The sequence below is a fragment of the Copidosoma floridanum genome, unplaced genomic scaffold (genome assembly GCF_036245765.1).
Source record: "Copidosoma floridanum isolate Cflo_tuat_1 unplaced genomic scaffold, Cflo_Japanese_pri ptg000004l, whole genome shotgun sequence".
NCBI classification, from domain to species: domain Eukaryota; kingdom Metazoa; phylum Arthropoda; class Insecta; order Hymenoptera; family Encyrtidae; genus Copidosoma; species Copidosoma floridanum.
The window spans coordinates 40,543,163-40,563,501 of NW_028321881.1; the positions used below are offsets into that span (position 1 = coordinate 40,543,163).

Genomic DNA, 20,339 nt, shown 5'->3' on the forward strand with positions numbered 1-20,339 from the left:
TTATTTGTTATTTTCTATTTCAAAAGACATAACGAAGTAAGTTTATTTTTATGAAAAATATGTAGCAATTGGTTCCATCACATATACATTCTGCTTGTATCCCTTGTTTGGTAGGGTACAATACAATAGAGCTACCTTAAAGAATTTGTATTACAAAATTTGATTTAGTTATTAGTGAGGTTTGTTGTTCATATTTGGTACGGTAAGGATTTTTCTAACAGTCTATTATCAGTGTAAATCACAATCAGAATTTGTTATTAAAATTTTAGATGTAGTTTCTTTTGGATATAATACTTAATTTAAATGTATCAGCTTTTCTATGTCTATAGTACAATGCAGACTAGGAAAAAAATTGTTTATACGTATTTAATTTAAAGATTTTCAGTTTTTGCTTTCCTAATACTTGCTCATTATTTAAAGCACTAAATTAAATAATTTACGTAATTTAAGACTAAGGTGGATAATTTCCTTACAAAAATAATCATAAAAATAATTATTTCAATCTCGTAAGGCAATGGTCCAGTATAGCTCTAGAAAAGACCATTAAAAAAGAAAAAGCTCTTTGTTTTCACTGTTCAAATCTTATAAAAATTAGATGCTCACGATTTATTAATTCATTCACGACTTAACGAGGTTGGCACCTATATTTTAGTAAACTTTATACTAACTAACTAAGTAACAAATAATATTAGGACATTATTTTTCAAAACACGTAAAAAAATACTGAGAACTTCTTGTCCTTAATTCAAATTTTAAACCTTTAATATTAACAGATTTAGTATTTCTGTTGTCAGTGTAAATATTATCTCATTAACAGTTGATTTTTATCACTTTTTACGCACATTGTCATGTAATAGCTTATTATTAACACGAGTAAAATTTGGTCAATTAGGTTATCAGGTCGATCTTACAGATCAAGGTACATAATTTGCGTGGCAAAACCAGCACCACAAGCAGCTAAAGTACTGGCCACGCAAACGACAGCCGTGGTTGTGCCAGATATACTAACAACAGTTCCAAGGAAACATGATAGCAGGAACTGAGCTAGGAAGACCATTGACGAGACTATCGCTACGTCAGTACCAAGACCACGGACTCCTTGCTCCTGAATTGCTTCACCCTCAGCTGTGACAGCAAACTATAAAAAAAGCATTATTTACAGATAGAGTTTATTATAACTTATAATAAAACTACAAGATTATAACTGTATCAGTAATGTTACTTTATACGGTTAAATATCTTTGACTAAGAAGGGATGCTATATCGTACATAACTTCAGTTGGACAATACATTTTTTGTGTTAGTAAGATAATTATACCTTTTTTATTAAATTATGATGCAAATACTAAAAATAAATGCTATTAATATCGATGAATGTCTGATTCAATCAAATCATCTGCTTAACGTCTGTTAAAATTTGCAGGCAGCTTGTAAAAGTATTCGGAAATAAATTTTCTTCAGATTGCAAGTTGACATTAATCAGCAGACCGTGCGTTCTACTGTAGAAAACGCCCTTTGGTTCATTAGTTGATTTGAGCTAGATGTGGAGAAAATCCTAACAGTTTTTTGGGGCTTTAGGCTATTACAACCTGATTGAATCTGCTAATCAACCAAACAACGTTTACTGTACTCTAAAATATACACTATTAGCTCTACAAGTAGGAATATCAAGCTTTGACCATACGATAACTACGAAAGTTTTATTTCCACATACTCTCCATATGGGCAGAACCTTCATGTATATTATAAATAAAGTTCTAAATTTGAGATTCTCCTAATTACTATTGCTTTATGCACATTTTGGTGTGAACTTGAAAGGGAGATGTAGAAACAGAGGAGAACTCGGTAAAAAAGTAGTCTAAAGTCGTTAATAACTTAATAACGAACAAAATTTGTTGAGTCAATGATTTTATGAGTTAAATTATGAATCAATACAGTACTGTCTAACTTCCAAATAAACTTCTAGTAACTGTTACTATCTTTTAACAACACAGTTTAAAGTAGTTATTTATGTAACAAACTATTTAAAACCGAATTTTTTACACTACTTTCATTTAATAAAATGAATAAAAAAAAAAAAATTTTTAAAAACTTATCATGCCGTAGATCACATTAAAAAAAAAGTATATGTTAGAATGGACTAATATTTCATGCAAAAATGATTTATTTTATTATTTTAATGAATAAAAACTTACCGTTCCAGAGGCATGATAGTGTGCGATCAGTAGGTATGGCATAGTGAAAAGTGTGGAGTACATGACACCAGCAGTCCATGAAAATAAAATAACACCAACGCGATGTTTTGTCAAAGCCATTAGCATCATTCCACAGCTATAGAATAATAGTCCACAGATGTAAACCTTACGGGCTCTAAAATGTAAAAAAAAAAAACAATGAATAAACCAGTTTTGATCTTGTGATTATGATAAACGATACTTAGACATACTTATATCGTTCAATCAATTTCTCTATAACCAGAGAATAACAAGCACAAGAGAGGGAATACATAGACATTCCCCAGCATCCAAATCGTACTCCAGATTCATATAACGCTCGTCCTTCCGATCCTTCAGGTGCCTGAAAAGTCAATAAATTAGTAAACTTCATACTAATCAGTAAACTAAGATTCTCTTACATTTAACGAATAAAAACAATATAATTCATAATTAGTATTTATTAAAGTTTTGCTAGGTAGACTAAATGAATCGTGAAATTTGCATTATGCAACGCATAAATTAGTATACTGCCTATATATTAGCTTTTTATGAAGAACACATAATGAATTACAATTGATATCTGTTTAGTACAACTTTGAGTAATATACATTATGCGATTTGGATACTAACTAACCCATTTTTTATTTTGCATTGTTTTTTAACGGAGGATAACATTTTAGCCCGCTGGAAATAGCAGAGTCTTACATGTCTTTTCACACCACGATAGCAATCACTTTTTTAAACAATTTTTTAACGGCAATTTTCAAATTTTTAGTGCTAAAAGAATTAAAAAGATCGAGACTGATTTAAGTCTACCGCTGTTAAGATCATGTTATATAACAATATAGATTTCTATGATTACATGAACATAATCTATGATGAAGTGGAAAAAAAGAACAAGAAAAAGAACTAAGAATTCTACATGTTTGCTCATCGCATCTAATAAGAACTGCATAAAAAACTTTAAACAATTTTTAAAACAAAATATTTATTTAATATAGATTTATTTAAAAACAAAAAGAATCAAGCCTTAGCACGTTTGTGTGTGACTTTACTGATAGCTAATAAACTTCACGCGTCCAATTTTAATGGGGCCTTAGCTAACTCTACGTTATTTATCCGAATATATAGCGTAGTAACTGAAGATGTAAAGCTGTCAAACCTTGTGCAGAATGTCTTACAGCAGTTCTACCAGTAAACAAATTAACAATGAAAATTAGATGAAAATTTGTTTACAAATAAATAAAGTCATAACAATAACACTGTCAAAATTTGAAGGCATTAGGGTTCCTAGGAACCGAGTAATACATATTCTTATTCAGCTAATTTTTACATGTAGGTTTATGTACTGTCATCTTTTTAAGCGCATTTACCTCATTTATCAACAATGAACTTGAGATAAAAATTTTATCAATGATCAAAAAATATCTAATGATCGTATTTAATATAATTAAACATTTCAAGGGTACTACTGAGAGAAGAAATTAATTAATAACGAAGGTAAAAACTACAAAAGGTTACGTTGTCACAGGAGAGCGAGAAAAACAGACAACATACAAAACTATAGAGAGCATCGTATGGACTATAGCGACAAATTGAACCTCTTTAAGTAAAAATAAAATTAGAAGATAATATGAATTTATCAGATTTCGAAAACGAAGAAAAAGAAGTAACACACATCGAAAAAAGTTATAATAATATTGACAAATGCAAAAAAAGAAAAAGCTTGTTATGTTATAAACAAGTTCCATTTTTTTATAGGTTGTATCCAAGAATCGTATGCAACAACATTTAATGTAAACAAATTTTTTGAAGTGAAACTTCCTTAGGCGTGCCTTATATGGAGAGTTGACCCGTAAAACGAGTAAGCATACGAACGCTGCCGTGCACATATCTATATATATTATCTATCCGTACCAGCCAGCACTGACTGCAGCGCAGAGGATCTGTTTTTGTCTCTCTTCCTCTCTCTCCCTGTCTCCCTCAGTCTTGTATGCACACAAAGGTGCGCTGCAGTTACTCTATATTATAAAGAGCTGAGTCCATAATATCGACCCAAAGGGATCTGTGGTAAATGTATGTGAATATATATGTGTGTATATGTGTGTACTTAGAAACTTGTCACAGTAGCAATAACGATGATTGAACCACCGAGCATACCAACCTCAGGAGTTAAGCTATATCCGCCAAAATTAAATCCTTTTATAGGGCGTATAATACAAGGTGCGGCACGTACCCCAAAGCAATCACGCAAGCTTGCAAGCTGATGCATAGTCCCCAGGATCCACACGATCTGCAGAGCCAACACGCAAGTCCCATATCATCGAATCTGGAGGAGCGTATAAAAGAGACAGATACCAGGAGGAAGGCAGATAGTCGAACTTCGAGTTCTATCAAGGCCAGACTGCTGTAGAGCTTGCAACGCTCAGTTTGACGGTCCCTTACAAACCAAAATGCACGTACACCTCTGTATACTTTTTACACTTAGCCAGAATAGTCCGGAAGTCAAGTAAACGATTCCCTAGGTCCAGGTTGACAACCTAGACATCATCTCCACAAGCTCTTGGAAAAGACCATTGGACAGCATTGCCGTTGGAGTCATACTTTAATATTGCTCTTGGAAAAGAACTTCTCATCAGGGAAACAAACGGCTGCCCAAGCTCTAGAGATTTCCAAACACCTAGAGGCCGATTTACAAAGTAGCAGGGACCTACCTGACCGTGGCCTGGTACTTTTACCACCCTAACAACGCCATCTGCTGGACGAAGAACGCCATCTTGCCATTTACAGCTTTGTGCTCCAAGCCCAAGGAACAGGTCATAAAATTTGGATGTCTGGGGGCTAACAACAAGAGTTTTCGCTCAAAAGCCTCTTAAGATCCACCATTTAGAAGACGAGGAACAAACGGGGTATAGATTGTTTAAAAATCACTAGTACACACTTACAATGTTGTTCTTTTCGTTCCAATCCATGCTACTGTACGAGCCAGGACATATTTGAAGAACCCTGAGTCCATCTGGACACACCGTTCAACAGGAGACCATGAGCCAAGGTATTGCGAATGAGCTCCGAACTCACCTGGACACATCGTCTGAGGAGGGGCACCGCCAGCCGATTCTCCTGCGTCATTTCAACCGGTGGCACCAGAGGCTTTGCAGTAAAAACATCACTAACCTGCCGATCTACAACATCTGGGACTCCACTGCAAATAGATCTTCAGCTCCTGCCATCCACGAGAAGAAGTTTTCAGTTATCGTTATCAGCTAAGTTTAATTTAAGAGCGCAAGATGTCATCGATGTCAGGTCACTGATTCGTAGAATCCATTCAAGAAGATCCGCCTCTTGATAGCTTTGACGACATTATAGTGATAAATAAACCATGAACTGATCCTTATGAGGACAGTACAGACCCCTCTTTGAATAATGTAAACACAATTTTAATAGCAGGCAGTTTCACAACGATCAATCAAAATCAGCTGCGGAATCCAACAATAAATTAAAGATCGCATACAAGAAACTTAACAAACTAAATAATTTGATCCCTGAATTAAATGGTAGGGAAATACCAATTCCAATATTTATCAAAGAATGCCGAGCCGTTGACAGTTATGTTTTAACCCTGAGGAGAAATATCTCTTTATGCAAACCATTAAGACTAAAATTATCAGGGATGCACGCAACCAAATTATTTACAAAACCTTCACAAATCTCAATCGCTTTTTCTCTTAACTTAAAGAGATCTTTTTGCCTCAACATAGTATAACCCAGCTTCAAGCCAAGTTATCCCGTGTGGTCCAGGGAGCACAAGAGAGTATGTCTAAATACGGACTGAGGGTCAGGAAAATTTTACAAACCGAAGTGAGCCTTACTTATTTCGGAGGATTATCATCCCAAATCTATTAATATAATGATCCAAGGGGCTGCCCACGTTGCTGTGGAGAGATTCCAGCTTGGGTTGCGTCGAAATTTTCGGTTCCAGATGCCAAGCCAAGTAACTTATAATCTTGAATCGACAATTAGTGTAGCCAAGAGTATTGAACGCATGAAAAATCAGTCTTGAGAACTGCGTAAACCTCTGCAGGAGTCTAACCGCGGTAGACCACCCCCTTTTAATAGACGAGCTTATTATAGAAATAATAATGACAATCGCAGAAATAACCATAGTCACAATAGTCAATCAAGCAATCATGGAGCTCCAAAGGACGATAATCAGTGTGATTATAAAAGAAATAACGACGAACCTGATAATAAAAGACCATCTATTCGCAATTGTTATAACTGTGGGAAGTCTGGACATTTCCGGTGTGAATGTCAAGCTGATTATTGCAATTATTTTGACGCAACTGGACATAACTGCAACAATTGTAACTCACCTCGGAATCGAACTAAATGCGAATATAGCGGTAAGTTAAACTCGAACCGAGTTCATCGAGTGAGCGTGATGGCGGACCCATTAACATACCCACAAAACACGCCCAAGAACAACCAATAGTTGCAATCGGTAGACCTGGAAGATTAGAGAGTTACCGGCGATTTCCCTAAAAAGCCCCGAACTGAGCTCTGACTTGCCAAACTTCCTTGTTGACACTGGATCTGAATTAAATCTTATTAAGCATAATTTAGGGAAAAGTAACGTAAAAATATCTTATGATTTCATGATCGGACTGACCGGGATCAGTGAAGAGTTTGTTAAAATGCTAGGTCGAATTAAATTAAAAATTAATAATGTAAAAACTTCCGCGCACCTAGTGCCTAGTGACTTTTGTATACCCTGCGACGGGATATTAGGCATCGACTTTTTGCAAACACATAAAGCTATTATTTCATTTTCGGAAAGGAAGGTGACTTTTGGGTGAAATCAATCCGTGGATGTTTTTATTCATCATGATACTTTTTTACTTCCTGCTTGAACTCGAACCTTGTGTAAAATTCAAATTAGCAACAGTAATAAATCTGATGGATACCTACCGAGGCTAGAGGCCGGACCTGGTATTTTTGGGGGAGAATGTCTAGTAAAGAACACAAATGGGTACACATACGTTTTTATCACCTATAGCAAAACAGAGAATATCAATTTAATTATACCCCCAATATTACTAGAAGCTTATTATAGCACACTTATGTCCGTCCAAACGATTAAAGGGAGTTCAGATGCAGAACAATAGGTTGTCCTTCAAAGTAGGATAACCATGACAGTGCAAGAACTAAATTTAGACGGACTAAATGAGGAGGAAAGAGATCATGTAACTCATTTGGTATCACTATTTCCATATCGATTTCACTCACCTGGTGATAAATTAAGCTGTACACCCACAATCAAGCGATTCTCACGACTGATAATGAACCTATTAATATAAAACAATGCCGCTATCCTCCTCATTTATGCCATGAAATTCAAAGTCAAGTACGGGACTTACTAAAAAATGATAGAATCGAGGAATCGGACTCCTTTTATAATTTACCAGTTTGGATAGTTTCGAACACAGTTTTCTTAGTTAATCATTTTTAACCATACTTACACGGACAACAATTCATCCTTGTAACTGATCATCGTTTCTTAGTTTGGCTTCACTCCATCAAATACCCAACTTTGCTACTAGCGCGTTGGTAAATATAATTATATGAATACGATTGTACTGTCATTTACAAGGCTGAAAAGATAAATTTTAACACTGACGCGCTGTCATGAAATCCGGTCTTGACAATTGTCCCTTCAGATCCCTACGAGGCACTATATGAGACGATAATTGAACATGCATTCCTAATAAAAACCACAGAATCACATCTTCACCGTTCATTTATCAAATCTACTAGATCGAATACACCTACCGACGAGACTGTCACAGAAACCGATATATCTAACATAGAAACTCCTGACGGATACGAACTGATACGCATGAATAATGGGCTAAGATCTATTCTCGCCTGTAGAACGACGCCATTAGATTCGAAAGGCCTGCCGAATCCGGCACCGGTGTGCGAGACACCATCGGAATCCAGTCCATAAGGTCAGGTCATAGAACTTAGAAATAGGCAGCTAGGAAACGAGAAAAAAAGACAGGAGATCGAAAGTGCTTGTGCCGATGGTTTGATCCTTGTACCCAAGCTAGCACAGCTAGGAGATAAGGCAAAAAGACAGGAGATAGAAGGCGCTTGTGCAAGTGGTTTGATCCTTGTACCCAAACCAGCACAGCTAGGAGATAAGGAAGAAAAACAAGAGATAAAAGGTGCTTGTGCCGATGTGCTTGTGGTTTGCTTCTTGTACCCAAACCAGCACAGTTAGGAGATAACAAAGAATTACAAAAGAAAGAGAGAGAAAGGGCCTGTTTTGATGGTTTGCCCCTGGTACACAAGCCGGCACAGAAGTCCACAGGCGATCTGCCCCTGTTATCCAGATCACCAATACAAAGAAAACAAAAAACTAAGAAAGAAGCAGATGCATCTACTCGCAGAAACCAAGGGGACGCCCTTGAGAAGATTAATAAAGAAAACAAAGAATAAGTTAAGAGGTCAAGGAGAACAAAAGAAAGTGGTCGTTATCTATTGGGTGAGGTGGGAAAATTACAGCGATTCTGCTTTCTTTTACAAAATTGTTTACATTGGTGGCACTCGTCAATCCTGCAGGTTCAGGATGGAATAAGATGTAGGTCACTTGCCCATTTGAGAAGAGTGTCATCAATAACCGGGATACCCAGTTGCACGACTAACATCTACATTCTCGATGCAGTTCGATGTTCTGCTGGTAGATGGCTGCAGAAATTCCCGAGATGCTCTAGTGTATTACAACCACACTTATTTAATTCTGTTACAGGTAGATTCGATTTTATATCGGCACTACCTAGCAGATCCTACTTAATTAAGGCTGCAGTCACATGGAGCGCAATAGAGCATGCAGGATAGAATTGTCCCCATAAGCAACTGTGTTAAGTCTATTGCGCCGCGCAATAGGGCTATCCTGCAGCGCAATAGACTTAACACGGCCGCTTATGGGGACAATTATATCCTGCACGCTTCATTGCTCTCCATGCGACTGCAGCCTAACGTGAAAAGTTGGCATATTTTGCAAAACTATAAGTTTATATACTGCTTCTGTTACGGCAGAAATTTCCGACACGCTCCAGCGTTTTATAACCACACTAATTTAATTATGTTGTAGGTGGCTTCAATTTTATGTCAACGCCGCCTAGCGGATTCCACTCAACGTGATTCACGTGGAATCTAAGATATTCCTAACCTCACTTGCTGACTAGGTTCGTCATATACTATTTTTGTACTTGGACTGTGTAGCCATCACTTTTTTTATAACAAAAAACACACACAGGAACTTAAAGGCAACTATTGTTATTATTATTATTTTTTTTTATCGCATAGTATCTTAAATATTTTTAAAATCCTATAAAAAAGTTGTAGGTTAACTGTGAGGTAAAAAATGGATGTCTAGCTTGGTATATATGCGTACATACACATGCACGTACACATTTAATGTATACCATGGCGCTTGTTTTTATATTTTGGTATTATTATGTAGAAGAGACACAATATTAAAAAAAAATTTTTACCTCTGACACTTGTTCTAAGTTTTCATCTACGCTTGTTGACAATGTAATATTGTTACATGCTACAAAGATATGATATCATGGGCATTTTGATTCATCAATTACTTTGATTCACTATCTTAGGAGATATTTATTTAAAAAAATATAAATAAATAAGATTATATACCAGGGTCTAGTACAATAACTTCTCTTATACTTCATTGCAACGAAGTATATCTGAAAGTTTCATTTCGATATATTATTAGCAATCTAAAGCACTCGCAATAAGTTGTAGATTAATCTATTTACAGTTTAATTAACATCAATAATTTTTTCCAAGTTCCTAATCACTATTAAAAAATGTATTGCTTTGTTGTAAAAAAACTAGATGAAAGAAAGATCAAGAACAATTCAGGTGTATTTCTAGGGCAATTAATATACGACGTTACAGGAAAATTTTTCGATTAAATTGTATGAACAGACGTGTTTTATCGTAATACGAACCTTAGGATCACCACCAAAGACAGCCTCACCAACAAAGTCGGTGAAATACAGAGAGTAGCAGACATGTGCCATCCAGCAACAGAGATTTGTCATGCAGACCATTCTCATACTATGGGGCATGTATAGTATGGAATAAAGATATTCACTAAGCGTTGCTTTTGGGTTAACGTCAGCACCTTCTTCACCAACTGGAGGAACAGGAAGTGGCGCTGGCACGTCTGGAATGATTGGTACTGTGCCAACTTTCTTTGGCTCTTCTGGAATTGATCTCATTGGAATTTCCTGTAAAATAAATTAAAGAGTTTTTTTGATTGTCCAAAAGTTTATTGTATCAACATAGAAAAGTTCCTTTTTAATGGATAGCTAAATTGATCTCAATAAAATTATAGTTATAAAATTTAGCTCATCTTAAAACAGTATAGATTAAACAGATTAGATTTATATCACTGATAAGTAATAAGTATATTATTGCTTGTATTACCAAACTGACAGCATTTTTTTATAGAATTATTTCGAGAAAAATTAAATTACTAAGACAATCATAGTAAAGTGAGACAAAAACGTTGGTAAGAAAAGAAGTACTTGATACAAATCATAATATTTTAAGGTAAGACTATTTCACAGAAGTGCCTTTTATTTTTTCCAGAGCAAAAAGTATGACCACCACATAACCACTACTTACGAAGACATGTAAATCAACTTTTTTTTAAAAATTACATCCGATTAGACGTAAATTTAGTTTATAGCGTGTTTTTATACTACAACTTAACAGTTTGAAATTATGATAATTTTGTGAAAAGGTAGTTTTCGTACCTGGTGGCTCATGTTACCAGGGCAAGCACCAGGCCCAAGAGACTCCATGTGCGTGCCCTGGTTAGATGCGCACCAGATTCAAACTCTATTTTTCCTACCGAGGGCACACCCGACCCTGAAAAATGCCCGAGGTAAAAAAAATATTTTTTTTCTTCAAAAAATTTATTTTGTAAAATTAAAATAAAATGTAATAAAAAAATCTCGAATTAAAGAAATTAAAAGTTTTTGTTGAGTTGTCTTAGGCATTCATCAGCTAAAAAAATAAACCAAGATTTAATCATGTTAGTCCAGCAAATTCTGAGATATGGTCAATTATATACGTATAATAATAAATTTAATGATTTAAAAAAAAAAATTTTACCGATGACATTAAATAAATTAATAAAATTGAAATTTTTATTTTCAGCGTCGATTGGTATCTAGAAGTTAAGAAAAAAAAATATGCCAAGAATTATTAAAATTAGTCGAAGGAATTCCAAGATCTTGCTGATTGCTGATTACACAAGCACTCGCACGCTCCCGCACACATAGATAGACACCACAGTCAAAGTACTCTACTGTTATTTTCAACTTTATTAAACACATTTATTTCTGGTTCTGTTAATATATGATTCTTTATTAGTTACAAAATTTCATTTATAAAAAAGCAAAACTTAAATGCTCTTACCTCGGACTTTTCAATATCTAAATCTTCTTCGTTTCCAAGTGTCCCGTAGGATGCAGGAATTCCGCCAGCTATTTTTTCTCTTTCTCCATCTAATCGTACTTCCTCCAACTGCCAAAAAAAACTAATAAGTGTCATATAAAACAATATTTTTTTACTTTAACTATGGGGCTTTGCCCCCTGCGTGCTCCACACGCCAACCCCCCAAACTTTTTTCATTAAACATATTTCTAATAATTATTTAATCTAAATTGAATGAATAAATTTTTTAAATAAATTGAAGCTCAAACGAATAAAACGACCTCGATTAGCCAGCGCTTGTCTACTCAATCTCGTATAAACATTTAAATGTACCGCCTTTCGACCCTCACGACCAATCGTATCACGGCGTATTCAGTTGACAGTCACGTGATACTGATTCTTTTAGGATGGATTTATTACAGTTTAAAAAAGAAAATAATAATTTGCAAGCACCAAGGCAAATTCATGAAAAAGAGGTATTACATTTAAATACATTCATTCAGAAATAATCGATAAAAATGATGAGGTATTGCAATCGCAAGGCTCTCATTCTAGAAAGCTCAATCAATACAATAATTATACTTTTATCCTGACATTGATGTAATGAATTTGTACTAGGCACCGTTTGAGAAAAAAAAATTTAGATAAATAACAAAATTAATAATTCAAGAAATAAAAAGAAACTAAAGAAACCTTCAGACGTAGCTGCTGCTGACATTCTTCGCTCTCCAGAAAATCAAGTGGTATTTCTTTGAAGCTCGTAAGAGTGCTTGCAACGCAGATGATAAAAATTATCGTGATCAGCGTGAAAGTCGCATGAAGATGTCCACCCAAGGCTTGCCCAATAGCTGTAACATCCCAATTTATTCCTCCTAAAGCGTAACCCATGAAACCACCTAGACCTGCCATTATAGTGAAGGTACTCAATCCTCTTGCATGGTCCTCTAAAAATAAGTTTATGTGGTTAAAGATGAAAAGAAAACATTACTTCAGTTAGATAAAATTTTATCATAGTATAAAATAGTAAAGTTAGTACGTTTTAAGACTTTTGATATCAACAGTCGTGTGGAAAAATGTTTAGTTTTCAAATTAAAGTTACTACTTCTACACTATTTATGCGTCCAAGATTAACCGTATATTAAGCCATTTTTAATTACTACAGGTAAAAAACAAATATCTTTCACCTGAATTTTAAAAAGTAATCAGCTAAATCAAAATATCGTGGAGTACAGTGTGCAATTCATAATGTTTTTAAAGATTACAGTGCAAAATTTTCACTATTAATAAAAATGTACAAGATTGAAGGTGGCTTGGGCATTGGGTGCTGTACCGATCGAGGGGCCCATTAAGGCTCTGTGAATTATGAAAACTATTTTTTGTGTATTGTCATGATAATTAAATATCAAAATCACGAATTCAAATTCCAGAGTGTTATTGGCCTAAAAAGTTATAAAATATCGATAAAAAGTATAATAAAAACTCATCATTTCAATCTGTGCATGCAGAGAAGATAATAAATCTTGTTTCTCTAAATTTTCTTGAAATTTCAATAGTTTTTACATTCTTTTTACAATTCAAAAAGATTTTTTATGAAAAAATGTACAAAGACAACATTTATTTATAGAAGTTAGTCTTTTATTTGTGAGTTATAGCCATTTTAGTAATGAATCCTATAAGACTAGATATGTAATTAGTGAGCTTTCAGTAGCGATTTTCTGAAAATTAAACCTAATCTAATTTTTTTTATCGCAAAGTAATTTGGCATACTTCATTTACATGATTTCAAAATTTCAGAGATTCTTATTATTCTAGTAAGAATCACCCAAGCCACTTTAACGTGGATATAACTGCACAGTTCCCACTGCAAAGAGCGTAACTCTTAACATGGATAGAAGATTGTACCTTTTTTTGTTTACTTTACTGTGCAACTGCTCTTGTACACTAAATTTAAGAGTTACAATAATAATTGTTTCACCAATTTCTTCGATATTTAAAGAACGCTTACAACTCAAAAATAATTAAGACCATATATAAATGTCAGTACACTTTGCTTGTTAATGTAATAATTATGTTTCCGACATCTAGTACCTTTTTTGGTTAATATTATATTAAAACACACAAGAAGTCAATCATAAGAAAATGTAAGCCGAATACCCTTGAAATCAACGATTAATTTTGAATACAATATTGTCGCGAATATTTATGTAATAAGACTTATTTTAGTCTAGAATAATCTACCATTGATTTATCTTTCTACTAACTCTGATAATCATGTGATTTAATTATTATCAAAAACTCCTCATAAATTAAATAAACTGAGTACATCTTTTGTTTTTATAAATAAGAAAAAAAACCGTAATTCTTAAGTATATTTTGAAACGATTGACCTTCGATCGCTTACGTGCTATAACAAACCTGGCAGCGTTACGTCGAGCAGATAAGCCCTTGCTGGACTTTGACAGGCATCCGCGTCGAAGTCCAACAGTACAGTACCTAATATCGTGAAAAATATGCCCCACGTATGAGATGACGGCTGTGGAGGTGGAAGGTCTTCGGCTCTTGACTTTGCTGACGTGCGATGAATGAACGAGGCTGTATAATTTCCCTTGGTGTCACCGAACGTATAGCCCAAGTTTTCACCATTTGGCACGAGTATCAGTCCTTATTAGAAAAAAAAAAAAAAAATAGATTACGGGTGCTTCCTAATAGGGAAACATTTTTCTGGTAGAGTTTTTGTTCGTTTTTAAGGTGTGGTGACTGGATCAAAAGTTTCAAAATTTCGGAAGTTAGTGAACGTTTCTAATTGTATAATAAAAAGTAATTGACAATTGAGTAGATGGCAGTTACTATTTTTAATTCTTGTTAATAATGTACACAATGAGTAAGTTACTATTGATACATGAAATGAACTTTTTTTTTCACAAAACTAATGAGTTAAAAAATCTAAGTTTGTTCAAATGACTGGTTCAAAGCTTGTAGTTAATATTTTCTACATACGCACAACGCATGAAAACAGTGTAGTTAAGAAATTTTTCAAAGACATCTTGCTGTAAATAACGGTAAAAAACTAGTTAACCTTTATTTCTTAAACGAAAATAATTTTTGTAAGGTGAAAGCAATTATAATTATGATGTTTCTACGTTTAATGAAAAGTAAAAGCATGCACCTTAAACTTACAACTGATTAAATTTTTCTCAAATGCTTGGCAAGACTACTTTTATCAACGTCTAAAAATCCGAATATACTGAAATTTGCAGTATGGATAATAACATGAATAATATACACACATACATGGGGATATCCGCTACTTTCAAAATTTTATTTTTTAGTCATACGCCACTGAAATCTTTTTATTGTACACTAAGCCTGTAACTAAAGTCCCAATCATAAAATTTGAATAAAAATTAAATTAACACGGGCTAAAAATGAATTTTGATTTTTTATTTGAATAACATGTGAATTAAACAATTTTAACAAAATTTCTTTCGTCCGTTTTCATGAGTTATAATTTTTCTAAAAATTATTTAGTCACATTAGATGGAGTTAAAATTATCCACTGAGTGTTTAAAAGGCTTTTTAGAGCAAAACATTTTCAAGATAATTTTACATTATAAAAAAAAGTAAATAATAGTAAAAGTTTTAATGATTTTTAAAATTTTCTTAGCCATAAAAAGCTTTAAAAATTTAGTCAGTAGCTCTGACTGTTCTATCGAATTTAAGAGTTTAAAAGCATATAAAACATTATTAAAAGAGTTAAAAAATATTGTTGTATCTATACTATCTTTGTTTTTTTTCTACGGGCGGAAGTGTCTCGTTAACTCTGGAGTAAAAATTTGCATTATCTGTTTTCGTAGAAAAGTCTTTGCATTTCGTCTACGAGCTGTGAGAACGATCTAAATCTCCAAAAGTCAGCTGTGATATTCTTAATTCGAAGCCAATTGAAATTGAAATTTATTTTTTCCTTACATTTAGCCAACGCATTTGTATCCTTTATTTTTTTTTCCACGCAGTGTTGAATCAAATAACGAGACAGATGTCTCGGCGTTTGGTAAAATGGGCCTTTCATCACGAGACACATATCTAATATCGAATTCACTTGTAACGCTAGCAACAAAGTAGTAAACAATATGAAATAAGTTTAAATTAAATTTAAAAGAAAACTGAAATGAAGTCTTGTCGGTAAAAACAGAATTTAGGTCATTTAGTACCATCAATTTACAGTTTTAACGGTTTAAAGATAGAAAACTGATTTATGGCAAATACCTTCATCTTTTTGTAGAAATTTTAATTGCTTTTATTTTAACTGATATAACTTTTGATCAGCAACGTTTAATATGAAAAAAAAATTTTTAATTGATAGAACTTGACTCCATGTTAGCTGGATTAGAATAGTTAAGCTATACATGCAGCTTAATTACCTACACGTCGTATAACTTTTTTATGAATGACTTCGTTGTAATATCGCTTTAAGTGATTACTGTGGATGACATTTACACTAAAAGTACTGAAAGAAAATGTTTTTCAAACAACATTTTTTTACATAAATTTTGAAATAAATGTGAGCCAGTAATAGGAAAATCCTCTACATACATAATACATATAATATTAATATTTAGTGACTATCTTTTTATCTATCAACAAGCATGGAATGTTCCTATTATACAGTTTAACATAATGTAGGGATATTTTTTATCAGGAGAAACTATGGTACAAATACATGATGTATAGGATCTTTCTCCTACTGCTTACAAATTATGGTATGGTACATTACGTCACTAGGGCACAAAGTACAAACATGAGCGCCCGAAGGGCGCTCTTGTTGTAGGTTGGTGCCCCAGTCGCGTATAATGTTTTTCTTACCGAGGGCGCAAAGTGTAATTCTGCGCCCGTGGGCACACTTTGCGCCCTGTAAATCACTTTGGGCCCGAGGGCAGAAAAGTACTTTGGGCCCGGAGGGCGCAAAAAACTTTTCTGCCCGTGGGCCCAAAATGATTAAAAGGGCGCAAAGTGTGACCCGAGGGCGCAAAGCGGCAGTTGCACCTTAGGCCCATGGTAAGAATAGTAGTTTTCCTACGAGTTTGAAAAGTCTCTGTTTGCGAACCGAGAGGTTTGCGGCCCGAGCCAAAGGCGAGGGACGTAACGAGGTTCGTAAAGGAGACTTTTCGAACGAGTTCCGGAAAACTGCTTTTTCGCCCGAGGAAGTACCAGCCTCCTAAAACCACCCGAGGGCGGAAACGAAAACCTTGACGCCTTCGGCTCGGGCCGCAAACCTCTCGGTTCGCAAACAAAGACTTTTCAAACTCGTAGGAAAACTACCATTCCTACCTCGGGCGTTTTTGACAGGCTGGTGTGCCCTTGGTAGGAAAAATAGCATTCGCCACATAAGCGCGATCGCTCCATGGCTACCTTACGTCCCTTGGGCCTTGCTTCGCAGGTCCCTTGGGCCGCAAAATAGCCCCGGAGACGATGGCACTAATCCGACGAAAACTACTAAAACTAAATTAAAACTTTAATGGAACTTATCTCCATTATTTCTTGATACTTAGTACTGACGAAATAGAAAAAAAAAAAAACAAAAAAAAAAAAAAAAAAAAAAAAAAATCATCGTTGGCACTTTTTTAAGTAAGCTAGAGGGGAAAAAGGGTGAGGCGAGCGAACAACAACAAAGCTTCGTTATAGTCCAACAAGGCGAAATCAAAATACACTCACCCATGAGAACACCGATGGACAAGAGTAGAATGAAGGGCCGACGCCGTCCCTGTTTGAGCCGACATCGGTCGCTCACGCTGCCTAGTATCGGGGTCACGAAGAAGCCAACCAGTGGACTGAGCGCCCAGACCAATGTCATGTGCTGATGATCGACGCCGATCTTCAGTAGAGTCGGTGATACGAAGGCCGTTTCCGCCGCGTACGAGAATTCGATGCCCATTACCGCGGCCGAGATACGCACCAGCTCTGACCTTGTCTTTCGTCTGTGGAGAAAACGTGTTGAAATTGTACATTTTTTTCTCTTATGAAACATAACATTTATTGCATGGAATGTATCCTATATTTTTCAAAGTGAACTTTGGGTTTTGGTCGGAAATGGTCGTTTAAAGTTAATGTATTAGCTTGATTCAACCATGTTCTTGTTTTTGATACCAATCAATGATTTTAAGTATCTGTTTTTCTTCTTAGATTGTGTTACACTCGATTATAGTCTGATACATTTTTGAGCCATTTGTTGAAAATACATTTGTGAGTTTTAAACATCGTAAGCTATTATTTTGCATATTTATGACTTTATGACTGATCAGTTGTTGCACAAATCAATAACCAACCAACTTATTGATTTCTTAAATACCTTAAGCCGATTACGTAAGTAAAAATTATTAATATTCATCCCTAACATAAAACCTTGACATAATTTGGTATCAGTATTCTAACGTTATTCTGATTGTAATCAGAGCGAAATTCGCATCGATATCCACACAAATTTAATTAATGAATTTCAATCCCATCAGTGGTTCATGTGAAATGTCAATACCTTAATGCTATATTGAAGAAAGTTCGATATTTTAAATACGGCTAGAGTTCAACTTTCGATTGAAACCATCTGACAACGATTTCCATTCGGAAATGAACAACTACTCCTGACATGGCTTGAAATTTTTTTAAAAGAGGAAAAATTTGTGGTTGTTAAATTTAAAAAAAAAAAAATTTTATCTCACGGCATTGCACTTGAATTTACCGCAACTCGTCACATACATCAAGAATCACACTGACGTCTATACGTAATCTGTTTGAGATTACCAACAGATTCTAAGAAAAAAGAGTATTATCAGTGAGTTAGTTAACTGCTGATAACACAATTTTTGAGCTATCTATTTCTCTCTGTACATTAATTTTTTTTGTCAATAATATGAAGTCGGCGATAACAAACTTAAAATGACAATTTGGGAAATACTCGGGAAGAGTGGATCTGTAATACCAAAATTTGGATGACAATAATTCTTCACGATCTCTGACTTGACAAAGAAACGAGAGTATATCTTATTTTGTTTTGATTAACAAATATTTAGGTAGCTTGAAAAAGCAAGACGTAGCAGAAATGATAAATGTAACATTCAACTTTACTTGCTTGTTTTTATCAAATGTTAAAAATTTCCTTACCAACAAAACACTATTAAAACAGTTTTCCTTGCATCTACCATTTTCCCTAGATTGTTCAAGCAAATAATCACTGAACTTACTTGTAGATATGCTCGTAATCATCAAGAGTGCGTTCCAGCTTGGGTGGACCCTTGAAGTGACCAATGACTCCCCCGAGGCCCTGATCCGTGGGTATGTTGTTTTTCCATTCCTTACACTCGTCCCACTTGCCTCGCACCTTGTCCCTCAAGCCATGAGCTCGGCCCGTAAGGCCCTCGTACTCGTGTAACTTTTCAGCCATACTCAAGCAGACTTTGAACTAAGTAGCTATTTTTGAATGTAACTGCACTGTTTTCATGTTTAAGTAGCTGAAGAGCTAAGGGCTTCTCTCAAACAATACAGTTCTAGCGCTTATTTCGACCTTTTATCACTTTTTTTGTGTGATTTGCTACTTCTGTGAATACACAAATAGCAAGGAGTTATACAAATCATACAGTTGTCAAATATTGAATTTTTTTATTGTATTCTCATGTATTAATTAAGTATAAAAATAACTCCATGGATAATACTATTGAGATTCTTATTAAGTCAACAAGATCATTAACGGACTTAAAAATTGTTCACATGCGATTACATTAATTTTCTTATTTTGAGTTTTTATAAAATTTAGATGGAATTTTAAATACTGATAAACTCAACATGAATAAAATCCTAGGAAAAATTATTTACAATTAGTAAATGACTTAAAAGGATTTCATGCTTCTTTTCATGAACGCAAAGAAACCTATTTTTTTAAATAAATTTTACGATATCGATTGTCAATAAGAATAAATTCATGCAAATTAAGTATGCACACAACAACGATAAGGCAATCTTTATTTACACTGAAAATTTAAAAATCACACGTTGGTAGTAAAAGTAAGGACTGAGCGTCTGAGATAAGAAGAACAAACTTAAAAGAGACTCGGAAATTTGCCAGTGTCGTAAAGAATTTTTTAAGAAAAAAGGATCAACTTAAAATTGTTTGCGATGATTGTAGAAAAGTTCACCCTTATTTATTCTTTATGCAGAAAAATTATTACTCATTTATTTAGCGCATAACTCATCGGTGGTCAAAATATTTAAAATTTATTATAAACATACATATGCTACACAATATTTTTTTTTTTTTTTTAAAAAATCTAACTCTGCAAAAATACGATCTTCTATTCTTTAAGTATTACAGAAAAAAAATGTGTACCAGCCACTTACAAAAAACGTAAGTTCAAACGATACCATCTACACCGTCACTTTTGAATGTAACGTAGCCTAACGATTACTTTTCAAAGGCTCATCTCATATCAAACGAATGCGCGAAAGCAAAAGAAACTCAAAATCCACGGAATCTGCTCTCGGACGAGTCTGGCGCTCGACTGACGTCTGCCCACCCCTTAGTCTTCGTGGCTTTGTCATCCC

The 20,339-nt window shown here is 34.5% G+C and overlaps 1 protein-coding gene across 1 annotated transcript; it reads right to left on the reverse strand.

Moving 5' to 3' along the window:
* Nucleotides 1-585: 585 nt before the first annotated feature.
* Nucleotides 586-19,329, reverse strand: lovit (loss of visual transmission). Its single transcript, XM_089597703.1, has 9 exons — nucleotides 18,986-19,329; nucleotides 17,463-17,725; nucleotides 14,169-14,414; nucleotides 12,447-12,697; nucleotides 11,736-11,843; nucleotides 10,256-10,537; nucleotides 2,447-2,577; nucleotides 2,196-2,370; nucleotides 586-1,138 (listed from the first exon to the last, which is right to left on the reverse strand). Exons 1-9 carry the CDS (start codon nucleotides 19,183-19,185, stop codon nucleotides 908-910), a joined length of 1,887 nt encoding a protein of 628 aa, XP_089453829.1. The 5' UTR covers nucleotides 19,186-19,329; the 3' UTR covers nucleotides 586-907.
* Nucleotides 19,330-20,339: the final 1,010 nt, after the last annotated feature.